Source organism: Taudactylus pleione, unplaced genomic scaffold (genome assembly GCF_031769625.1).
Source record: "Taudactylus pleione unplaced genomic scaffold, aTauple2 ptg000559l, whole genome shotgun sequence".
Taxonomy (NCBI): Eukaryota; Metazoa; Chordata; class Amphibia; order Anura; family Myobatrachidae; genus Taudactylus; species Taudactylus pleione.
Window position 1 is genome coordinate 2702704 of NW_028284961.1, and position 23937 is coordinate 2726640.

The window sequence follows — 23937 nt, forward strand, 5'->3', positions numbered from 1 at the left end:
TAAATTCAGGATGTTCTCTATATATCAGGGGCCTCTAAGTATAAAGGAAGGAGTCAGACTAAATAGAGGGTCACAGCGATTACAATAATCTTCTCTGCAAAAACCAGTCAGTGAATTCAAAAATCCTAAATACTTGGGATTGTGAGTCTGCATCTAGGGGGTAATTTAATTAGGCATGAAAATCCCCGTATTTTCTCATATAACCCTCATTCACACTTATAGCAAGAAAACACTAGGCTTCAGTTTTAGTTTTTAATGGGCAATCCTATTAGATGGAAATGTCCGGCCCCCTCTCCCATAAACAGGCCTGTCGTGCGAGCCAGGGGCGGTAACTTTTAGGTTTGGCACCATTTTATCGCAATATTAAAGGTCAATGTGGGCGATGATGACCCGTCATCACTTTAATCATCCTGCAGCATGGGGAGGATGCTGGTGCAGTGTTGTGATGAATTTGGTTTTCTGCTTGTGGCGAATACACCCTTTGGTGGGCACAGACACCGCAGAGAGACAGCATCAGTGAGGAGACAGGACCGTGCTTGGTGACAATCTTTGGATCCTTTTCTTTTCAGGTAAGTAGACTTTAAATACTGCTCCACCACTGCCTAAGACCACCTTGCTCCCATTTGTTTTGCCCACCCATGCACTCACCTATGCACCCCTGCACACTCCCCTGGACCCACATAGCCACACCTCCCCCATCCATGTACCAACATAGCCAGCCCTGCACTCACTGTGCACCCCCATAGACCCCCTCCACTCACCCATGCATCTAACATAGCCATCCCTGCACCTATATAGCCCCCGTCCCCCACAATTGTACATAACATAGTCACCTATGCTCGCCTAAAGCCCCCCTTCCACCACGATTTGTACCTAACATAGCTACCCCTGCTCCCCTATAATTCAACCTCCCCCCACCCATGCCCTTAACATAGACTCCCTTGCATCATTGTAGCCACCACTAATGCAGGTACACATTTTTCCATTTAATAGCCCTTAATTTTTAATTGCATATCTGTATATATATATTTTTTATTATTATTATATTTAAGGTTTTATTTTCTTTATGGTTAAGATGAATATCCAGGGAAAAGTCACCCTGCTCGCCCCACTCCTCTGGAGAGACCCCAGACACCTGTGATGAGTTTCAGGTGACAGAGAAATAGGGGGCACAACAATGGGAGAAGTGGAAAATGAGGGCAAGACAGAGCCAGCCGAGGAGAGAGTCTACTACACGGGTACACCTGCACCACAGGTATACATACACACACTCACTTTATAGAGTATGGGGAGGGGCTCTAGACTGCACACTGATATAGTAATGAAAGGTGCTATCAAACTGAGATTATGAAATACTATGCACAGAAAAAGAAATTGCAGATGCACTATGCGATCATTGCTGTTCAAATGTAAGTGTATTTTGTCATTAAATATAATTTCAGAGGTAGTTGGCATATCAGTGGCCAATGATACGGGCCTGCCCAACAGCGTCCAGGTCACCTCATCGAGCAGGTCCCTAACACTCTGGGGTTCACATCTGGGGCACAGGGCACCCCGATACCAGCCCAGCCAAGGAACCCCACAAGGCATCACACGAAAGAAAGGTGACAGTGAAGTGTTAGAAAGTATTAGGTGTGTGATGAGTATTAAAATAGTAACAAAGGTAAAGAATATGTGAAATAATTCATGACTAATAAACAAACATAAAAAGTGATAAAAAAGTGTATTTTCCCCCTCCAGCCAGTGTCTCCATTCTTCATTTGACAGCCAACAGCTCTCGATTGTCTACATCATAATTCATCTCTACAGAAGAAAATTTGGGGGGCAGAAATGCACACGGATGTAATTTGTTATCCACAGGATCCTATTGGGAGAGAATGGCTCCTACACCAACTTCTGAGTCATCTATCTCAACCACAAAAGGTAATTCAGGATTTGAAAGAACCGGGGACGAGACAAAGGTTGTTTAAAGGTTTCAAAGACATGTATAGCTTACGGGGACCACTTGTCAGTATCTGCTGCCTTTTTCGTCAAAGTGGTGATTGGCGCAGGCAGTACAGAAATAAAACAGAACAACCTCCGATAGTAATTTACAAATCCTAGAAACCTTTGGATGGCTTTCAGATTTGTGGCCTGTAACCAGTTGATAATGGACTGAAGTATACCCAGATCCATAGAAAATCCCTTTGGGGTGATGATATACAGTAACCCAGGAAAGAGACTTCTTTCACTTGAAATTTGCATTAATCAAGTTTGTCATACAACTGGTGTTCATGAAGATTCAACAGGACTTGCTTGACATGACATCTATGTTGCTCCATATTCTGAGAGTAAATTAGAATATCATCCAGATAAACTACCACGAATACTCACAGAAATTCACATAGAACATCATTAATTAAGTCCTGAAAAACTGCATGTGAATTAAAAAGGCCGAAGGACATGACCAGGTACCGATAATGTCCAGATTGAGTATTAAATGCTGTTTTCCACTCATCACCTTCCTTAATGCGGATAACAATGTAGGCACCTTGCAGATCAATTCTAGAAAAGCTGGTGGCTTCTCTGAGTTGGTCGAATAACACCGAGCTCAAAGGAAATGGATAAGTTTTCTTGACCGTCATCTTGTTTAGGCCTCTTAAATCAATGCATGGTCTTAGATGGCCATCTTTTCTCCTACAAAGAAAATCACTGTGCCTAGTGGGGATTTGAAGGGTCTAATGAACCCCTTGTTCAGATTCTCCTTTATGTACTCATACATACCTTTTGGTCTCAGGAATGGAAAACGCATACAGTCTTCCTTTCAGTAGACAATTATAATCCCTGTGAGGAGGTAAAATATCTGCTTTGTTTTTGGGAACACATCTGCAAATTCTTGGTATTGAGGAGGAAGGCATTCACACATTTGTTGCGCAACCCGAACCAGCAAGGACAGACATTTGGCAGAACACTTACTACCCCATTGGATGATCTCTCCTGTCTCTCAGTTAATGACTGGATTGTGATTCTTCAGCCAAGGGTAACCCAAAATGAGAGACCATAGAACAACATATTAAGTAGAATACCAAGTTTTCAGTGTGCAGAGAGCCAATGGCTACATGAAGAGGAGTCTCAAGCTTGATCTTTCTGTTTAGGGGAGGATTACCATCGAGATCAAAAAATGGTAATTGCAGGAGATAATTCCAGAAATGGTATTTGTAGAGACTGTGCAAGCTCTATATCTAAAAAGTGTCCTGCCGCTCCGCTATCCACAAAAGTGGAGATATCCATTGCATGTTGCTTGAATGATAACTGAGCAGCTACTAATATAGAATTTTCAGGAGAGACTAGACATACGCCCAAATTAATCTCCTCCATTTCATTTAAGCTCTGTAATTTCCCGACTTGTTAGGACAGTCACAAGCAATGTGGCACTTGTCGCCACAATAGAGCCATAGGCCTAACATCTGCCTAATGTGTTTTTTTCCTGCTGGCATCTGAACACTCCAAGCTGCATAGACTGTGCTGATTCCTCCATCGTTCCTGGAGAAGCAGTCTGGGGAAAAAGACCAAGGTCATTCTTTTCCATCCGACGTTTATTGATCCGTTGAACAATTTTAATGGTAAGCTGTATGAGCTTGCCCAATGTCTCAGAAACTGGATATTGCTCCAATCAGTCTTTAATTTGTTATATAGCCCCAGATGGAACTGGCTACAAAGAGCTGGATCATTCCATCCGCAGTCAGTGGACCAGCGCCAAAATTCTGCAAAATAAGTCTTTGCAGCAGGGCGTAACTAGGGTAGTGCGACCAGTGCCATGGCACAGGGCACCTCAGGGCAGGGGGCACTGTTTGGGCATGTCAATTTTCCTGTTTATTATCATTCTCACTTGTGGCTTCCTCTCCTTTTATCCCCAGCATCTCCTGGCCCCCTCTATCTCTTCCCCATGAGGCCATGACCCTTTTTCAGGTTCATTATCTTATGTCCCTATTTAAAAAAAGGAGGTGGGGGGGTGCCAATGCTCTCTGTGGCACAGGGCCCCAAAAAGTCTGGTCACTGCTATGCTCTACAGTGTCAGGATCATCATACAGCAGACCCAAAGCAGCAAAGAAAGCAGTGTACAAAATATGATGACCTGGTCAATCATTTTGGAAGTAGAGATAGTGCTAATATATAAAAAATTATCATTTGAAAACTGATTTATAAAAATAAAAATATTTTGATTACGAAATCATGAAGCCAATCATATTTTAAACTTTTTATTTTTATTTAATAAAAATTAACACATAAGTGTAATGTCCAAGATCTGTCTTCGCACCTTGTGTGTGCATTTTATCATATGACGCCTGACTTTTTTTGTGTTATTCATATCAGTCTCAGCCCTTGAGGAGGAACCAACATTTTTTTACATACTGTATATCATGCACCCAAAAAAACGAAGGCTGCTGCTGGCACCATTCTGGACCACCATTAGGTGCTCTTCAGATGATTGAAAGTGTCCTACTTCTGATTGTTGCCCTTTGTGAAGAGGAGTTGGTAAGAGGCCAGGAGTGGGACATGAGCTCATACATCTGGCTGCAGCGCATATAAGCCACCGATGTCAGGGTCTAATAGTAATAAATTGTTCTACACTGATTTGTAATAAGTTTTTAATCACTTTTTTCCAAACCAAAAAATATTGTTCAGAAGTTCACTGTATGGTACACCTGTCTTTCTCACCACATCCGCCATCATCTGCAAAGGCCAGTAAGCTCTGCAAGCTCCTTCAAAATTAAATAATTAATATCATATTTTTAATCAAATCTATTTTATCAATTTTAAATATTGGTCTGAAGCTGTACTTCCATATTCATATTATAAAAATCAATTTAATATATTTCCACTACATATTTTATTTCTATTCCTAAATCTTATTTCTCATATTCAAATCTTCATCAATAAAATCAACATCATCAGTATCTTCTTTTTAAAAATGAACTGTCCTTTAAATCTGCCACCATTTAATTGATTTGTCGGTTGCACTAAAGGATCTGGCTTCTATCTATTTCTATTGTATTCTACACAATATCTGATATTAAACAGCTGTATGTCTGTGCCTCTGCTCTATCACTGAGTTTAGACAGCCAGCCTGTACACAATATTAATTAAAGTGTAAATATTGAAATTTTGAGGTGTTCATGGATAAATTTGACTATAAGTTACTATAAATGAACTCTAATATATATATATATATATATATATATATATATATATATATATATATATATATATATATATAGTAATGTAGAAACTAAGAAAGTTCCAAATTCCATGATATTGCCTGTTTTTGATTCAATCCAAAGCGCACAAGGAATTTTGGGCAAAGCCAAATTGGAAACCAAAACACAAAAATGGTTCACAGCAAAAATGAATAACAAAACCAAAACACAAGAGTCTGCACAAAGCTCTACAAAATATAATAATAATAATAATAATAATTATTATTATTATTATTATTATTACATTTTGCTCCTTCCCCAATAGGACTCAAGGTGCTTAACATGTACTGAGAATATAATACAATGCTTTAGATTTTCAAAACACTACAGAAACCATTAAAAAATCCATAAGTTTAGATTTGCATGAAATGCCGAGATAATGAAGATAATACACAGGGTTCAGCAGCCATTTTGGGTCATCTTTTGCAAGTATTATTCATCCTACCCATGACAGATCCAGGTGAGTCAGTTATTTTAGACGCACATCATACAGTACGATCACATTGGGCAGAATAGGCAATGCCTGGAATCGATGACACATAATGGGAGATATCAAAATAATAGGCGAGTTCATCACAAGTTTATCAGACCTACTGTAGACATTGTTCATTCTACACAGAGTACCAGACGAGGCAGCCATGTTGGGTGCACTACAATGGTTATAATGTGCGATAAGCAACACATGGAAATAAAAAGTGCAAGGAGAAAATGTACTGTGAGCTAACAAGATGTCCACTAAGAAATAATGTGATGGGTTGTTCATCTTGCCCTGGAGAGTACCACGTGAGGCAGCCATGTTACACTACATAGGTTACAGTGTGCAAGCAATTGATGGAAGTGTAACATGAAGTGCAGATAGATAGAGATAATTTCTTATAAATGAAATCATTCCTGTGTATATAATCCCAGAGGGAAGGGTTTTATGGTGGAGTAGTTCCAGTTATTTGGAAGTCACCTCCCTCCTGGTTTTATGCATATAGTCTGTAGAGATGTCACCAGGCTGGTGTGGTAGCTCCAAAGTGAAGGTCTAAGTGAAGGTGCTCTGCGCACCCTACCGCTGTAAGCAGTCTCTTATTTACTTCTGTACTGATCATTGTTATACAGTACAACCCTGGGGGGCCAGTTTATAGAGTCTTAATACAGAACTATACTGTAATACTGATGTTCCTCTGTCTGCCATCCTCCCTGCCAGTGAGGTGTTGTGTCCTGGTCTACTGTAAACACCTACAGGGAAGAAATCTCCTTTAGCCCATTCAGCACCTCTCCTCCCCTTGGCAACCCTTCTGCTCCCTGCCTCCTTCTGTCTACATCAGTCAGGAGGAAGCCACCCCTCAAGCGGCATGGGTCCCTGCCCTCTACATCTCCGGCTCTAAGGTCCCCTGTGGTGTGGTGACTGATGGCACACTTCCAGCCACCCATAGCCTCACGCTGCAGCCTCTTGTAATCAACTATCTGGTGCAGCTCTCACTGACTGACTGAACTCCTCTGTCTCTTGGCTCCTTCTATTTATCTCTCTCCTCTGTGAGCCTCCCCTCCCCCGCTCAGGGATCCCACTGCTTAAATCCTCCACTGCAGCTGTCTCTAGTGAATTCTAGCAGTTTCCTCAGTATGAATTTGGCTGCCAGAAAATTATTTACTCTTATACAGTACCTCTATAACTACACCATCAATCAGTATAAACTTGGTCCCCCAATTCTACACTAAACATTGACCCCCTCCCTTTCTCATTCCATTAATCTATAATATGAATAAATATTTATATTTACACTGGACATTTTATACCTATATGAAATGAAAGAGGGGGAAACATTTACATTTACTCCTAATCTTGCCTGGATGTTATTTGTCCTGCGTATCTGCCCACTTGTGACATTATTATATTGTGTACAAATAGGGTAATCCAGCGTTAGCATTTATTACTAATAGCAGACATATAGTAATATTTGCTCCTATGCGGAGTTGTACACATCTCAGAACATGGAGAACCCCCTATTTGTACACCTTAGTTTCATAATCATCGTCACTATCAGTGCACATCTATATCAGCCATATTCATTCGGTGTATATACGCATACGCTTAGCTGTGTGCGGCCCACAATTTGGCTGTCATGTCTGTTCTGCATGAGAAGGTTCTGTTACATGCGGTTGTGACTGAGATGTTTAGTCCTGTCTCTGTAGCATGTACAGTGAGGAAGCATGCAATATACACCGCACATACAGAATCACTCTTATCTCTGCATTAACCCCTCTGTGTACAGTATACGTGACTTACACCTGCCACACACAAGACTGTTTCTGAGTTAGACTATAAAGAGAAGATGCCCATAGTAACAAATCTGAAAATTGTTGGAGGCGCACTTAACGCTGATTCTATTCTTCAATGTTGCCAGCGGGCACTATGACCCAGTACTGCTCCGCACGGAGACACAACCTCTGACATGTGCTCCAATGCATGCACGGATCCCCATCTTTCTTCTCAGAGCCCTGTATGAAGGGACATGCAGAAAGAAAAAAGAGGAAAAGATTGTCCTTTTTGTTGGTGCACAAAATGAGTTTCGATGTAAAATATAACTTCTATTTGCTAATTTTAATATGAATAATCCTCACCATAAAATATAGAAAAATTTAATATTAAATCATACAAATAATTTTTATGTGACTAAAATAATAAAAATTTAAAATGTAGTGAAAATCCACTTGTCTCATTGTCCATTATTTAAATGTTATGCATGTATTTCAATTTCAATATTTTATTTAACATTTTTCATATTTGCTTAGGATTTAGTATTCCTGATTACTATAGCTGTGTGCACATTTACATATACAGGGAATGCGGATTGTTTGATAATAAATAGTAACCACAGGTGCCTTAGAATATTTATTATTTTAAGGCACCCCCCTAACCCTAACCTCCCCCCCTGGTGCCTAACCCTAACCTCCCCCAGGGGTAACCAAGGCATTAACTGCAGTTTCATTTTAGAGATAGCACAATTCCAAGTGCCGCTATAAGAAAGTCCAAACAGAGCCCATTTAATAACCATATTGTAAATAATAGTAATAATGCAAAAAACAAATGTCTATATTATTTTTCCCAAACATGGCAAAAAGAGAATCATACGTTAAACAAAAACTGACTAATAATAACTAGCAGTAAGGACTTGGTCAGTGCCTGTGGTACAGTATAACAGATTGTAGGTGTTAGATGTGGTCATTGGGGTGGGGTGGGGTGAGGCAGGGTATATTTAGTGCTGGTAATGTTACACCACACAGTGTTTCTGCTGAGAAGGGTTTAAATATGGAGAGAGAGAGAGAGAGTTGTGTGCCGGCCCTCGTATTTTCATTTTGGTTTTGGATCTTTATTTACTCACTGTTTTGGTTTTAGTTTCACCAAAACAGCCCTCACATGTTTCGGCTTTAGCTTTGTATTTTTTTTTAAAAAATTGATAAATACAGCTAAAATCACATACTTTGGGCTGGATTTTGTTCACACAGTAATAACCTCAATAACATTAATTTTCACTTATTTCCTTCACAGCTCACAATATTGTTTTCATCTAATTTAGGGCAAAAGGTTGCACCGAGCTAGCTGGCTGACTAAGGTAAGCGGCAGCAGTGGGTGGCACAAACATTTGGCAGTTCAAATTCATACATGGCACATCTAGGAAACAGATGCAGTTGCAGACAAGATGGCAGTTTAATCAATTATATGACCCCATAGGAAGAAACCAAGAATGTTTGAATTAATGTTTGTCTGTAGTTGAAGGCAGGGAAAAGATTAGAGGATTGATTAGTAGTAAATTTAATTTAAATTTGGATTCCACAGCTAAGTTATGAGGGAGGGAGATCATTACAACTGGGTGAACATGTCCCATGTTTTGCCCACATAATAAACTTGGTGGTTGTTACGATCTGCTGCCTTAACTGTCTTGCAGGTTCCAGTCCTGACTGTAGCTAGGCAGCAGGGAAGCTGTCAGTATGTGGAAGCTTTCAGCTGCAGCCAGCCTGTAATCAAGCTTTCACTGTGTGCAGGCCAGCTGCAAATTAATCTCTAATCAAGGAAGCTGGTTTGCATTAGGGGTGTGCACCGGCCACTTTTCGTGTTTTGTGTTTTGGTTTTGGATCTGGATCTTTCTTCGTGTTTTGGATCTGGATTGGTTTTGCCAAAACCACCCTTCCGTGTTTTGGGTTCTGGGTTTTGTGTTTTGGATCTGTATTTTTTTGAAAAAAAGCATAAAAACAGCTAAAATCACAGAATTTGTAGGTTTTTCTGCTCCTATGCTATTATTAACCTCAATAACCTTAATTTCCACTCATTTCCAGTCTATTCTGAATACCTCACACCTCACAATAGTGTTTTTATGTCCAAAAGGTTGCACCGAGGTAGCTGGATGACTATGCTAAGCGACACGAGTGGGCGGCACAAACACGTGACCCATCTAGGCGTGACACTGCAGTGGCAGACAGGATGGCATTGAAAAACTAGGCCCCAAACTGTACATAATGCAAAGAAAAAAAAGAGGTGCAAGATGGAATTGTCCTTGGGCCCTCCCACCCTCCCTTATGTTGTATAAACAGGACATGCACACTTTAACAAACCAATCATTTCAGCGCCAGGGTCTGCCACACAACTGTGGCTGAAATGATTGGTTCGTTTGGGCCCCCACAAAACAAGCTGGCAATTTATCTGTCCCTGCACAAACTGGCTCTACGGAGGCAAGATGTCATCCTCATCCTCCTCATCCACCGATTCCTCACCCTCTTCAGTGTGTACATCCTCATCCTCACAGAGTATTAATTCGTCCCTGCTGGAACCACAGGTCCCTCTGTACGTTCTGGAGGCTGGTCTCCCTGGAAGAGTTGATAATTCATTTTATGAACATCATCTTCTCCACATTTTGTGGAAGCAACCTCCTACGCCTTTCGCTGACAAGGTTCCCGGCTGCACTAAACACTCTTTCGGAGTACACACTGGAGGGGGGGCAACTCAGGTAAAATAGAGCCAGTTTGTACAGGGACCTCCAAATTGCTTCTTTTTCCTGCCAGTACAGGTACGGACTGTCTGACATGCCTACTTGGATGCTGTCACCGATGTAATCCTTTAACAGACAGACGCACACGCTTGTCGCTGCTGCTTTGAGGATTCAAGTGCGGCTACAGCCCACACAATTCACAAAGACAGAAAAAAAAAAGAATATTTTTATTGTTTGTGGAGCACACTTTGAGGGTTACACCACCCTTTAACAGACAGACGCACGCTTGTCGCTGCTGCTTTGAGGATGCAAGTGCGGCTACAGCCCACACATTTCACAAAGACCGAAAAAAAAAGAACAATATTTTAATTGTTTGTGTAGCACACTTTGAGGGTGTCACCACCCTTTAACAGACAGACGCACGCTTGTCGCTGCTGCTTTAAGGATGCAGGTGCGGCTACAGCCCACACAATTCACAAAGACAGAAAAAAGAAGAATATTTTTATTGTTTGTGTAGCACACTTTGAGGGTGTCACCTCCCTTTAACAGACAGACGCACGCTTGTCGCTGCTGCTTTAAGGATGCAGGTGCGGCTACAGCCCACACAATTCACAAAGACAGAAAAAAGAAGAAGAATATTTTTATTGTTTGTGTAGCACACTTTGAGGGTGTCACCACCCTTTAACAGACAGACGCACGCTTGTCGCTGCTGCTTTGAGGATGCAAGTGCGGTTACATCGCACACAAGTCACAAACACATTAAAAAAATAGTTTTTTATTTTTTGGCGCACTTTGAGAGTTACACCACCCTTTAACAGACAGACGCACGCTTGTCGCTGCTGCTTTAAGGATGCAGGTGCGGCTACAGCCCACACAATTCACAAAGACAGAAAAAAAAAGAACAATATTTTAATTGTTTGTGTAGCACACTTTGAGGGTGTCACCACCCTTTAACAGACAGACGCATGCTTGTCGCTGCTGCTTTGAGGATGCAGGTGGAATCTAGACGGGATTTGGAACCGAGGACACACTACCTCCATCAATTGTCTAAATCCAACTGCACTAATGTCGGATACCGGACGCACGTCTAACACCAACATAGCAGTCAAGGCCTCAGTTATACGTTTTGCTTCAGGATGACTGCTGTCGTACTTCATCCTCATCTCTAGGGACTGTTGGAGGGTCAATTGTTTAGTAAAAGTAGTGATGTTCCTACTTCCTCTCTGGGATGATGAACAACTCCCAGCAGCAGCAACAGCACTAGGAGGAAGTGGTTCTTGATCTTTCCCTATTTTATTTTTATCGGAGAAAGTTTGGTCCTCCATTTATGTTATATTGATATATATACGTGCGGCTAAAGCGCACACAAACACAGAAAATATTTTTTTATTTTTGCTGGAGAGTAGTGCACTTTGTGGGTTACACCACCCTTTAAGAAATGAGCCAGCCGGCTCTTTACTTATGGGACACAGGCGCACGCTTGGCGCTGCTCCTTTGTTGATGCACGTGCAGCCACAGTGCACACAAGTCACAAACACAGAAAATATCTATTTTTTTGGTTTGGAGTGTACTTTGGGGGTTACAGAACCCTTTAACGGTCAAGCCAGCCGGCCCTTTACTTATGACACAGGCGCACGCTTGGCACTACTTTGTTGATGCACGTGCGGCTACTGCGCACACAATTCACAAACACAGAAAATAATTTTTTTTTTGGTTTGGACTGGAGTGTACTTTCGGGGGTTACAGCACCCTTTAACGGTCTAGCCACCCGGCCCTTTACTTATGACACAGGCGCACGCTTGGCACTACTTTGTTGATGCACGTGCGGCTACTGCGCACACAATTCACAAACACAGAAAATAATTTTTTTTTTGGTTTGGACTGGAGTGTACTTTGGGGGTTACAGCACCCTTTAACGGTCAAGCCAGCCGGCCCTTTACTTATGACACAGGCGCACGCTTGGCACTACTTTGTTGATGCACGTGCGGCTACTGCGCACACAATTCACAAACACAGAAAATAATTTTTTTTTTGGTTTGGACTGGAGTGTACTTTCGGGGGTTACAGAACCCTTTAACGGTCAAGCCAGCCGGCCCTTTACTTATGACACAGGCGCACGCTTGGCACTACTTTGTTGATGCACGTGCGGCTACTGCGCACACAATTCACAAACACAGAAAATAAATTTTTTTTTGGTTTGGACTGGAGTGTACTTTTGGGGGTTACAGCACCCTTAACGGTCAAGCCAGCCGGCCCTTTACTTATGACACAGGCGCACGCTTGGCACTACTTTGTTGATGCACGTGCGGCTACTGCGCACACAATTCACAAACACAGAAAATAATTTTTTTCTTGGTTTGGACTGGAGTGTACTTTCGGGGGTTACAGCACCCTTAATGGTCAAGCCAGCCGGCCCTTTACTTATGACACAGGCGCACGCTTGGCACTACTTTGTTGATGCACGTGCGGCTACTGCGCACACAATTCACAAACACAGAAAATAATTTTTTTTTTGGTTTGGACTGGAGTGTACTTTGGGGGTTACAGCACCCTTTAACGGTCAAGCCAGCCGGCCCTTTACTTATGACACAGGCGCACGCTTGGCACTACTTTGTTGATGCACATGCGGCTACTGCGCACACAATTCACAAACACAGAAAATATATTTTTTTTTGGTTTGGACTGGAGTGTACTTTCGGGGGTTACAGCACCCTTAACGGTCAAGCCAGCCGGCCCTTTACTTATGACACTGGCGCACGCTTGGCACTACTTTGTTGATGCACGTGCGGCTACTGCGCACACAATTCACAAACACAGAAAATAATTTTTTTTTTGGTTTGGACTGGAGTGTACTTTCGGGGGTTACAGCACCCTTAACGGTCAAGCCAGCCGGCCCTTTACTTATGACACAGGCGCACGCTTGGCACTACTTTGTTGATGCACGTGCGGCTACTGCGCACAAAATTCACAAACACAGAAAATATATTATTTTTTTAGCACTTGGGGGGAGCACCCCTGATGGACAGAGCACCCCCTGGACAACACTACAGCACCCATTTAGGACTGGGACACTGCACAGGACTTTGGAGTGGACACAGCCCCTATGGAGAACTGACTGCACAACACAGTCCAGCCAGCCCCTATGGACTTTGAAGTAGTGGACATAGCCCCTATTAACAACAGCAGCACAGCACAACACAGCCAGCCACTAAGGACTTTGAAGTAGTGGACAACAGCAGCACTACACTACACTACACTACACAGCCCTAACTCCCACCCTCCCTCTTCACTGTCCACAGCCGAGTGAGAAAATGGCGCCGACGCGGGTACCTTATATAGGATCCAAAACCCGCGAGACTCGGAAGGCGGGATGATGACGTTTTGCCTTGATTTCAGATCCGAGTCAGGCGGGAAAAGTCGAGCCTGATTCGGATCGGACTCGGATCGGGGGGGCTCGGGGGGGTTCGGATTTCAGAAATCCGAACCCGCTCACCCCTAGTTTGCATTGGTTCTTCCTCTTGATAAATTGCAGTCAGTCCCAGCATTCCCTGCCGGTGATAGTCTATTCCTAGTGTCCAGTCTGTGATGGTTCCATCCAGCTCCCAATCTCCTTTCTCGTCAGAGCCATTTACCTGTGCTACTTCATCTATGTTCCAGGTGGAGTAGCTCTCAGTCTGCTGTGATCGTGTTTTCAGCCTGTAGCCTAACCACATTACCAGCCTGCGGTTCAGCTGTATTACCAACTTGTGGCCTAGCCACTTTAGCAGCCTGCAGTTCAATCGTGTTACCAGCCTACGGCCTAACCATGTTATCTATCATCCACATCAGTCTACAGTACAGCTGCACTATCTGTAGCCAGCTGCTGTTCATTCCTGTGGCTCAATTGTGTACAAGTCAGCGGTTTCTATTCATACCTGTGACTCTTACCATCAAGTGCAGCCCTACCGCAGAATATCTCCATCACTACCTGCGGTCCACTCACACTCTGGTATGTGATCTTATCTGCATAATTACCACCTCCACGGGCAACAGGGAATTGTCTTACCTGTTGTCCACCTGCTGGAATATCAGTTTTTGCCAAGTCCATCACTGGGTATTCAGATTCAACCTTTGCCCAGATCGAGATTGCCAGCTCAGGTACGTCCCAACTGTGTACCATCTCCGTCCTTCAGGTGTCAGTAAGATAAGCCCACACTGTGCCGAGAGTAAGTCCTGGCGCCAGCATAAGTACTGGTGTGCATATCCAGTCACTAAGTGAAGTTGGTGTTATAAGTGGAAGATCTCACTTAGTGACTCTTGTAGGTTTATCATGCGTCACACTGTAGCATTATAACAGGGGTTCAGAATATTTGTTTATAATGAAAGGTGCATGCAGGAGATGCTGTCTGTGGCCATAAATATTTCTGGACATTTTAGACATTCGGCATCTGCATGTGGAAGATATCAGCGGCTGTGGCAGTTCTTCTACAAGTTCAGTCCATGCTCTGGGTGTTCAGGCAATGGTACAGCCAGTATGGGAACGTATGACCAGCTTGAAGTGACCGGCAACATTTAACTACCCACTAAAGGGTGACTTCATTAACATCGGCGGGAAATGGCAAGACGCACTCCGCTCTGGACCAAACAGCATGGGAAAAGACACCTGGCTATACCAGTGCCTGCTTGCCTGACGGCAGGAAGATATCATCATGGAGGGGTGAAGGGAGGGTTACATTGGGTGAGATAGTTACAGAAGCTTCTACAGCCGGGAACAGGGACTGAGCTTTGTATCTTATCAGTTGTCATCTGTGGCACAAACTACATTACAGTGCTGCACCCGGTCACTTGTAAGCATTAGAAAAAGAAGCTATAAACATATGTAACCAATCTTTCCCCTAACAGATGCCAGGTAACTACAATAAGCGCTCATCCCATGTATCTAGATAAATGACAGCCAGAAACTGATTGGTTGCTATTGGCAACCTCTCCAATTTATCTCTCTCCAAGGTTGATATATCTACCTTATATGAGGTCCAAATTTATCACTATTTGAGAAAGATGAGAAGATTGTGAAATTCAATTATATTTATTAGACTTTCTAATTACAAGTTAATGATTCTACTTCAATTCTGGGACTGTGATTTTCAAATAAGTAATCACAATCTAAGTCAGGAAACCCTGCATGTGTCTGTTTCTTGCTTCATCCTATAAATCTCCTTCATTATGGTCAACAATGCCTCCTGCCGGTTCTTATGTTCTTCCTCTCTATCTATAGGAGCCTCTAATCTCTCATCCACGTTATCTAGAACCTCTTTTAGGATATTAAGCAGTTCCAGGTCTTTCTTATGTGATTCTACAGATCCGGGAGCAGGTTCTATTCCCAGATCAATGACTCTAAAGTCCTCGTCCCCATGTGCAACTCCAGTATATCTAGCGGGTGCCTTGTTCAAGATGAAAATCGGAGGCAATCCTGGAGGAGACAAGGTGAGAGCAATAAGCCACACAGGGTTGGGGACAGGGAGGTATCATTACTGTACATAATAATAGACCTTACATTTGTTTTGCCCTTAAGAACTTTTCTCCATTTATATAGTTCAATAAGTGCAGATATCAGCAAATGATTGAATACAGGCACACTACTGAGAAATGAGCTGAGTGGATAATGGGAAGTTAGAGGATCTGGCAGCCAGTATCTGTGAGATAGACCTTTGTACTGTAACATTGTACTGTAATACACAAACCCAAACTTCAGGGTGGGGAATGTTCAGATAAATTGAGGATCATTGTATGATATATGGAAACCAGTAACACATAATGAATGTTGACTATTTAATGCCGCATTAAGACATGGAAATCACTGCACTCCTGCAAATACAAGATTTGGGGGCATATTCATTACAGGGAAATTGCACAAAAACCCCCTGAAAACAGTCGGATTGAAAATCAACTTAAAATCAACAGACAAATCTCCAAATACATAGACTACTGAAAAACCAGTGACTTGTAGCTTCTATTACACCATTCTGTAGGTAATAACGTAACTATGCCGCCTATAATTGGAGACACCAGCATGTGGGGCACTGCGGCAGCACGGTAACCCCCGACACCAGTTCCTGCAGCATAATTCCCATGGCCTGTTCCTCATACTCATTATAATCCTCCCCCACAGGTCACCCTCCCCCAGTGCTGCGTGTAGAGAGCCCTTCCTGAGCCATCTTGGATTTAACACGACGTTGGATGTCTGATAAATGCTTCACACACTGGTGCATGTCGTGTTGTAAATGCCCGATAGAATTCCGTGCATCAGCTGCTGCCTAACACACGGCAACTTTTTGTCATTCTTACATGGAAAATCATTATATAATTGTTCTTATCCTTTGGTAGAAGTTGCAGAAAGTTTAAAAATGTTTAATTGGTGAATCAGAATTTCGGGATATTTTCTCACGTCTAGTTTCTATCAGTAACCTGAACATAGAAGACAGCTGTAATGCAATTAGTTTTCATTGTAAATGCTTAGTAGCTATGACATTGAGCAATGGGCCTAATTCAGACCCGGGCGCAAAGGCGTAGCCAGCCCATGTTTGCATTCCACGCATGCATCGCAGTGCGCGAACTGGTCGCCGCGATAAGGAATCGATCGCAGTGAGCACGCAAAGCCCTCACAGAGTGATTGACATGAAGTGACCATTTTATGGGTGGAGAAGGTGGGTGGTCGGTGGAACGCAGGCGTGCCTGTGCGTTTGAACGCCGTTACAGGGGCGTGAATATTTAAGCCCCTGTGATTGCAGATGCTGGCAGAGGTCTAGATGGGACAGGAGGTATAGCAGCTTGTGCGGCAGGGTCAGGTCAACCACAAGTGGCGCGAGTGGTTCCGATGTTACTCGATGTTACCGATGTTTTCGCTGACTTGCGGATGCATGTCTTGGGAAGTGGGCTGCTTTATACAGTGACGGGCGTCTTGGTATAGTGCTGCGGTTGCCGTGTGATTGCATTCATTAGCATATTTTAGCACCGAGCGGGTGCGTGCGATCACAGCCTTGCGACCGGGTCTGAATCAGGCCCAATATGCACTATATAAAGAAAGGGGCAACTTTGTTTTGAATAATATCCACATAATCAGTAACATCTAGAACCCAGGGAGAAAATACATAGATACATTGATCACATTTATTTACCTGTTATTTGTCTGGTTCTTTCTTTAAGGGTTTTCTTGAGATCCTGGATTATTCTCTGCATACGTCTGTGGCTATATTTTAAAATATAGAGGATAATGTACTAAAATATTTATTAGGAATCAATATTTAGGAAGATAGTAATAAAATAGTATTTAAGATAATTTATTGATTACGTAGTAGTTCATGTATCTGTTTAAGCTAAAAATAAAAATTCATAAAATAAGTATATGAAGTTATATGTAATATGCTAAATAGATATAGTATTAGAGGTTATGTAAACTGTAGGTATGTGACATGAACATATGTATAATCTCATTGTATGTGCGTGTAATTGCATGGCAGAGGTTAATGCAGGGGAGATTAGAGCACCCAGGGTTGGGGATGGCTCGTGCCTCAGGCGGGAAAAGTGTGGTCTCGAGGGCAGAAAGAAAGTGCCAGAAGTGGCATGAGAGGTTCTGCCAGAGAGCTGGAGCTGCCAGTGGGAGGAGAGATGCACGTGGCAGTGTGGGGGCATAAAAGGGAGAACGTCCATGATACGGGCAGAGGGCCTGATTCTGACCCGCTCGCGAGCGCTGAGCGGTCGCAAGTGGGTCGATGGTGCCCAAGTGCGCATGCGCACAATGGAAATGCCTCCGTAGTGCGCATGCGCGAGACCCGAATAACGACGGCCAAGCCGTCGTTATGGGTCCCGCACCAAAGGGGGCGTGCTGTCGATGTTGGGCCGACCCCACTGACATCACTAGTGATGTCAGTGGGAGTGCTTTTGGCTCTGATAGAGCCAAAAGCACTCCTGGGCTTGCGGCAGCGAGACCCTACCGCAGGGTCTCGTTGCAAGCCCGATGCCATCGCGACCATCATCATGGCCGCTCGCTATAGCTGTGGGTGGTCACCCACAGCTATGCGAGCGGGCTCCAAAAAGGAGCAGGGACGGCCCTGATTCAGAGCAAGTGCTCTGTCAGAGCGTCCGGCTCTGAATCAGGGCCAGAGAGCGCCCCCCCCCAGTGTTTACCACTCAGATTCACTGGCACCACACAGCAGGGTCAGCGGTGTCTGAGAGTTGAGCAGCGTAAAGTCAGTGAGGGGCTTCAGCAGGTGCAGGCTCCGGGCTGCTTAGTTGGCGGCTGTTCATACGCAGATCGCCTGAGGGGTGGAGCTTGCTGGTGCCTGTACATGAGTGGAGCAGCTGACCACTGAGCGGCAGGAGGGCGGAGCCTAGTGGACAGGCAACGAGGGAGACAGGGCTAGAGGCAGACAGTGCACCGGTCAGCAGACATTACAGCATCTCTCTCCTGAGTAGGATCTATCAGGGAGGTGCGCTGGGAACCCGGGTAATCCGGACATGGTGGAGTAATCTCCAGGGACACCAGTAATTGGGTAGCAGCAGTAACACTGACCCATTGTAATGGTCTAATGGTTAGTATTACTGCCTCACAGCACTACGGCCCCAACTGTGTGTAGTTTGTATATTCTCCCTGTGCTTGCGTGGGTTTCCTCCGGGGACTCCAGTTTCTTCCCACAGTCCAAAAAATATACAGGTAGGTTAATTGGCTCCCAACAAAAATTAACCCAATTGTGTGTAACTGTGTGAGCGTGTGGTAGGGAATACAGAGTGTAAGCTCCATTGGGGCAGAGACTGATGTGAATGGCCAGATATTCTCTGTAAAGCGCTGCAGAATATGTGTGTACTATATAAATAACTGGTAATAAATAAATAGTGTTATCCTAGTACCTTCACAATAAATAACCATACTAGTTATCGCTTGGAATAAGGAGGCTTGCATACTTTCCTATATAGCTATAAGTATATATATATATATACACTTATAGCTACTACCTCATAGCTCAAGAGCTTTGTTTGTTGGCTCACTAAGGAGGGTTTAGTAGACATCTTCCTAGGAGGGGACATATATATGTGAGTGCACCAGGCTGAATACAACAAGGAGAGTGACAATTAGGAACGGCCTTGGCCAATGGTATTATGGGAAGTATTATTTATTTATTACCAGTTATTTATATAGTGCACTCATATTCTGCAGTGCTGTACTGAGAATTTCTCTGCTCCTGCCTCAGTGGAGCTTACAATCTATATTCCCTATCACATGCACACACATACACACTATGGTCATTTTTGTCGGGAGCCAATTAACCTACCTGTATATTTTCAGAGTGTGGGAGGAAACCGGAGTACCCAGAGGAAACCCACGCAAGCACAGGGAGAATATACAAACTCCGCACAGTTAGGGCTGTAGTGGGAATCGAACCCATGACCTCAGTCTGTGAGGCAGTAACACTAACCATTACACCATCTGTGCTGCCCTTGCCCCATGGTCTACATTTTAGGAGAGATAATTGGAAGTAGGAATAGCCGGATGAGCACAGCAATAAGAATGCATCAGCTCTAAGAATTAATATCACCTAGTTACATGGATGCAATATCGGAGAGAGGCTAAACTTATACTGAGCTGCTAAGTATGGATACAAAGGGGTTAATTTCAGCTTTCAGCAAATTAGGGGATATCAGTAACAAGTACAACATTCTGACACTAACTCCTGCATTGGGCTCTGCTTTGCTAACTTGGCTATGCTGTATCTTATACTGTATGACATTCGGGGAGAGACTTTGATATGTTCGGGACTATTATCAATACATTGTAAATAATTCAGTGTTAATATGCCCCAAGCCGGTGGCTGGTAGGGTCTGCCTAGGGTATATCTCTATGGGCCATATTCAATTTGGACTGAAAAGCTGTCCTCTGCGAAACTTTTTCGCCGATGATGTCATTTTCGCTGATTCCACTTTTCCCCATATTCAATTTGGCCAACTTTTCACGCGATAAAAAGTCAGTGCATCAGTATCACCTAGGAATAGCTGGCGAGAAAAAGTGCAGAATTGGGGATTTGGGGTGCAGACTTCCAAAAATCACCCTGCACCCCTTGGACAGTCCCCTAAAGGTAATCTGTGTGTGTCAAAAATGTTTTAGAAAGTACCGTAGGACACCCCAAAAAAAGTACTTTCGTTTTGGGGGTGAAAAAAAAAAGTTAGGGGACAAACTTTAAAACTAGCGAATACTCAGGGGAGGTCCCCAAGTATGCCCCAGGTGTTTTTTTATTGCAGGTAATTGCGGCAGGTGGATTTTTCAAATTTTTTAAAACTACATATTAGCAACTTTAAAATATGCTTACACCCATTTTCATGTACCCCAAATTTGGTGGGACTACTTATTTAGCCCCCAAAAAGTTGCAAAATGCTATTCTTCACCACCTTCAAAAAAACGCAAAACAGCAGCTATGGAGACCTTTTAAAAACCCCACGTACTGTAAGCAGGGCTATTTGGGGGTACCCAAAGTTAAACCCCATGTCAGAGCATCTTTTGTAGGGTGTCAGGATGATTTCCCCAAAAATGACAGGACTTTTCGCCGATTTGAAATTGAACAATGGGATACGGTTCGATTCCCGGCAGCCTGACAAAACAGCAGAGTTCCCGGTAGTGGAAGCCAGACAGCGTTGGAAATCCAGATCGTGGGTAGGTAAGTATATACTAACCTAATCCTCCTAACCCTAACCCTCCTTAGGGGTGCCTAACCCTAACCTCCCCCCAAAGTGCCTAACCCTAATCTCCCATCTAAGTTCCTAACCCTAACCACCCCCTTCCCCGCTGCCTAAACCTAAGTCCCCCGGGGGGTGCCTAACCCTAGCCCTCCCTCCCCCTAGCCTAACCCTAACCCTCCCGGGGGATGCCTAACCCTAAGTCCCCCCTGGGGTGCCTAACCCTAACCCTCCCTCCCCCTAGCCTAACCCTAACCCTCCCGGGTGGTGCCCAACCCTAAGTCCCCCCCGGGGGTGCCTAACCCTAACCCTCCCTCCCCCTAGCCTAACCCTCCCGGGGGTGCCTAACCCTATGTCCCCCCCAGGTGCCCTAAACCTAACCCTCCCCCCCCTCGCAGCTGTCCGCTTGCGGCGCCCGGCATCACTACGATCGGGATGCCGGGTGCTGGTCTCCCGGGGACGGGGAAATGCCGAACATTTACATCTAGACACCCGGCATTTCACCCTCGCCGGGATATGACAATCGGGAAGCCGGCTGCCGGTATTAAGGCAGTCGGCTTCCCGATTGCATACCAAGTGCGATACTAGTTTGCACCTAAAACCAGCGATGGCGGCGAAAAGTCCGGCAATGGAAATTTTGCCTCAAATTGAATACGGGCCTAAATCACCAGGATACAATACAGCGACACCAGTTTACATAATGACATAGGGAGCACTTGTCATGGACTCATCATTCACCAGTGACTATTCCTATTGTCATAGAACAAGTCCTCTCCCTTAGGGAGACCAGGTCATGGCAATAAGGATAGATTGTTATATACCTATCTATCGTCTCTATAAGAAATGTACATGTGTTATTGTGATAAATTGTGCTCTGTGCTAATGTGATATACAGCTCTCCAATCACCTGACCATATGTACCTTTACAGGTGAAAAGTGATATATACATTTGTACTGTAAATTGCTACTTGTATGTTCCATAAATAGAAGATAAAAAGTTACCTATATTGTGTTATACTTACATAGGGTGCCAGTGCGGTAAGGACCTACGGAGGAAAGAGAGACAGGTGGTTAATGGATAAAAAAACTGTAATGTATCATTTCTATGTGAAGTCTCTTACACTGTATATATTATTATACGTCACCAATTCACAGAAAATAGACTTACCCAAGCAGGCCTAAATACTCATATTTTATTACTGATTAGTTTGGGTGGAGACATTAAATGAACATAAAAGGGGGTTACACTCCTACACAACAGGATATATTTAGCTGATCCAATCTCATAGCTGTAGCTCAAAATGAAGATTCACCTCTCTCTCTCTCTCTCTCTCTCTCTCTCTCTCTCTCTCTCTCTCTCAGGTAGGAGTGATGTCTGTATACAGGTTACACAGGTGAGATCTATTATTCCTGACTGACTTGGACTTTAGCAGAAGTGCTGATTGTAGTAAGTGTTACATACTGATCAGGGGCGATGAGAGAAGGGGGATCAGGTACTTTAGGCTGATTGCAGTAAGTGTTAAGGTGTCCATACATCTGTGATGGATCGTCGCGATGCAGGGATGCGATCGAAAATTTCCGATTGCCCACCATCGATGTTCAGCGATCCGTCGCCGGATCGCTGACATTTGATATGTTAAATGTCCCCGATTTGATGATCGCAATAATTTTTTTGATCGCTATCGTCATATCGCCAAAATCCAACATGTTGGATTTCTGCGATCCTGCGATGCCGGGTTGCAGGATCGCGGCAATCTGTAGCTGATGTATGGGCACCTTAAGAGTGATTGGGGTGTTGAGAGAGGGGGGATGAGGTACTTTAGGTCGCAGCTGAAGTGGCTTTTTTTGCATTAAGAAATGTTAGTAAAAATGTGAGAGGGTTGTTTGAGCACAGAAAGAGAACATATGTAAGTTTTGTGTGAACTGTGTAGGGTGATGACAATGTCTTAGGGAGGATAAGTGGGTAATTCTGGGATGTGATAAGCTGCCTGTATAGATGTATTTTTATGGAATGTGTGTAGGCCAGGGAGAGTCTTGTTGTGCATGGGAGGGTATTCTACAGAGTGTGTGCGGCACAAAAAACAGCCATGTAACCGGGAATAAGAGCTCATAATGAGTGTATATGAGAAGCGCAGATCTTGCATAGATGAGGGTATGAGTTAGGAGATGGTTTGAGACAAGTGAAGACCATTTAAATGGCTGTATTTCCTTTATGACCACCTGAGGACTGGAGTTTACCGGTGGCTGTATAGGAGCAGAGGAGCTGAGCGGCAGGAGGGCGGAGCCTAGCAGACAGGAAATGAGGGAGACAGCGCTAGAGGCAGAAAACACACCAATCAGCATTCCTCACAGCATCGCCCTCCTGAGTAGGATCTATCAGGGAGGTGCACTGAGAACCAGGGTAATTCGGACACCAGTACTTGGGTACCAGCAGCAGCACTGACCCATTGTGAGTAGTGTTATCCTGACCTAGCACCTTCACAACTAATAACCATACCAGCCACAACCATCAGTTACCGCTTGGAATAAGGAGGCTCACATACATTCCTATACATACTGTATACTTATAGCTACCACATCATACTGTACCCCAAGAGCTTGGTTTATCGACTCACTAAGGAGGCTTTAGTAGACATCTTCCCAGGAGGGGACATATATATGTGAGTGCACCAGGCTGAATACAGTAAGGAGACAGTTAAGAACAAGCTTGGCCAATGGTATTATGGGAAGTATTATAAGCAAGGACTACATTTTATGGGAACTAATTGGAAGTAGGAATAGCCGGAAGAGCACAGATATAAGAATGTATCAGCTATAAGAAGGGGAGTCTGACTTGTCTACTGTCAAACATATATAATTAGTATTATCTAGTTACAGAGATGCAAAATCAGACAGAGGATAATCTTATACTGAGCTGCTAAGAATGGATACATGGGGCCTAATATCAGCTTTCAGCAAACTAGGGGATATCAGTAACACTATCCTGATACATAATAACTCCTGCATTGGGCTCTGCTTTGCTAATTTGG

General features: G+C 43.7%; 1 protein-coding gene across 1 annotated transcript in view; it reads right to left on the reverse strand.

Moving 5' to 3' along the window:
* Positions 1 to 15371: 15371 nt before the first annotated feature.
* The window catches only part of LOC148481848 (uncharacterized), a 63623-nt gene continuing 55057 nt past the window's right edge, over positions 15372 to 23937 (reverse strand). Inside the window, exons 8-10 of the mRNA XM_088452935.1 lie at positions 21931 to 21954; positions 17362 to 17432; positions 15372 to 15656 (exon numbers count right to left, since the gene is read on the reverse strand). Of these exons, the coding sequence (XP_088309061.1) occupies positions 17385 to 17432; positions 21931 to 21954 (72 nt within the window). The 3' untranslated portion in view covers positions 15372 to 15656; positions 17362 to 17384. The remainder of the gene's footprint in view (positions 15657 to 17361; positions 17433 to 21930; positions 21955 to 23937) is intronic.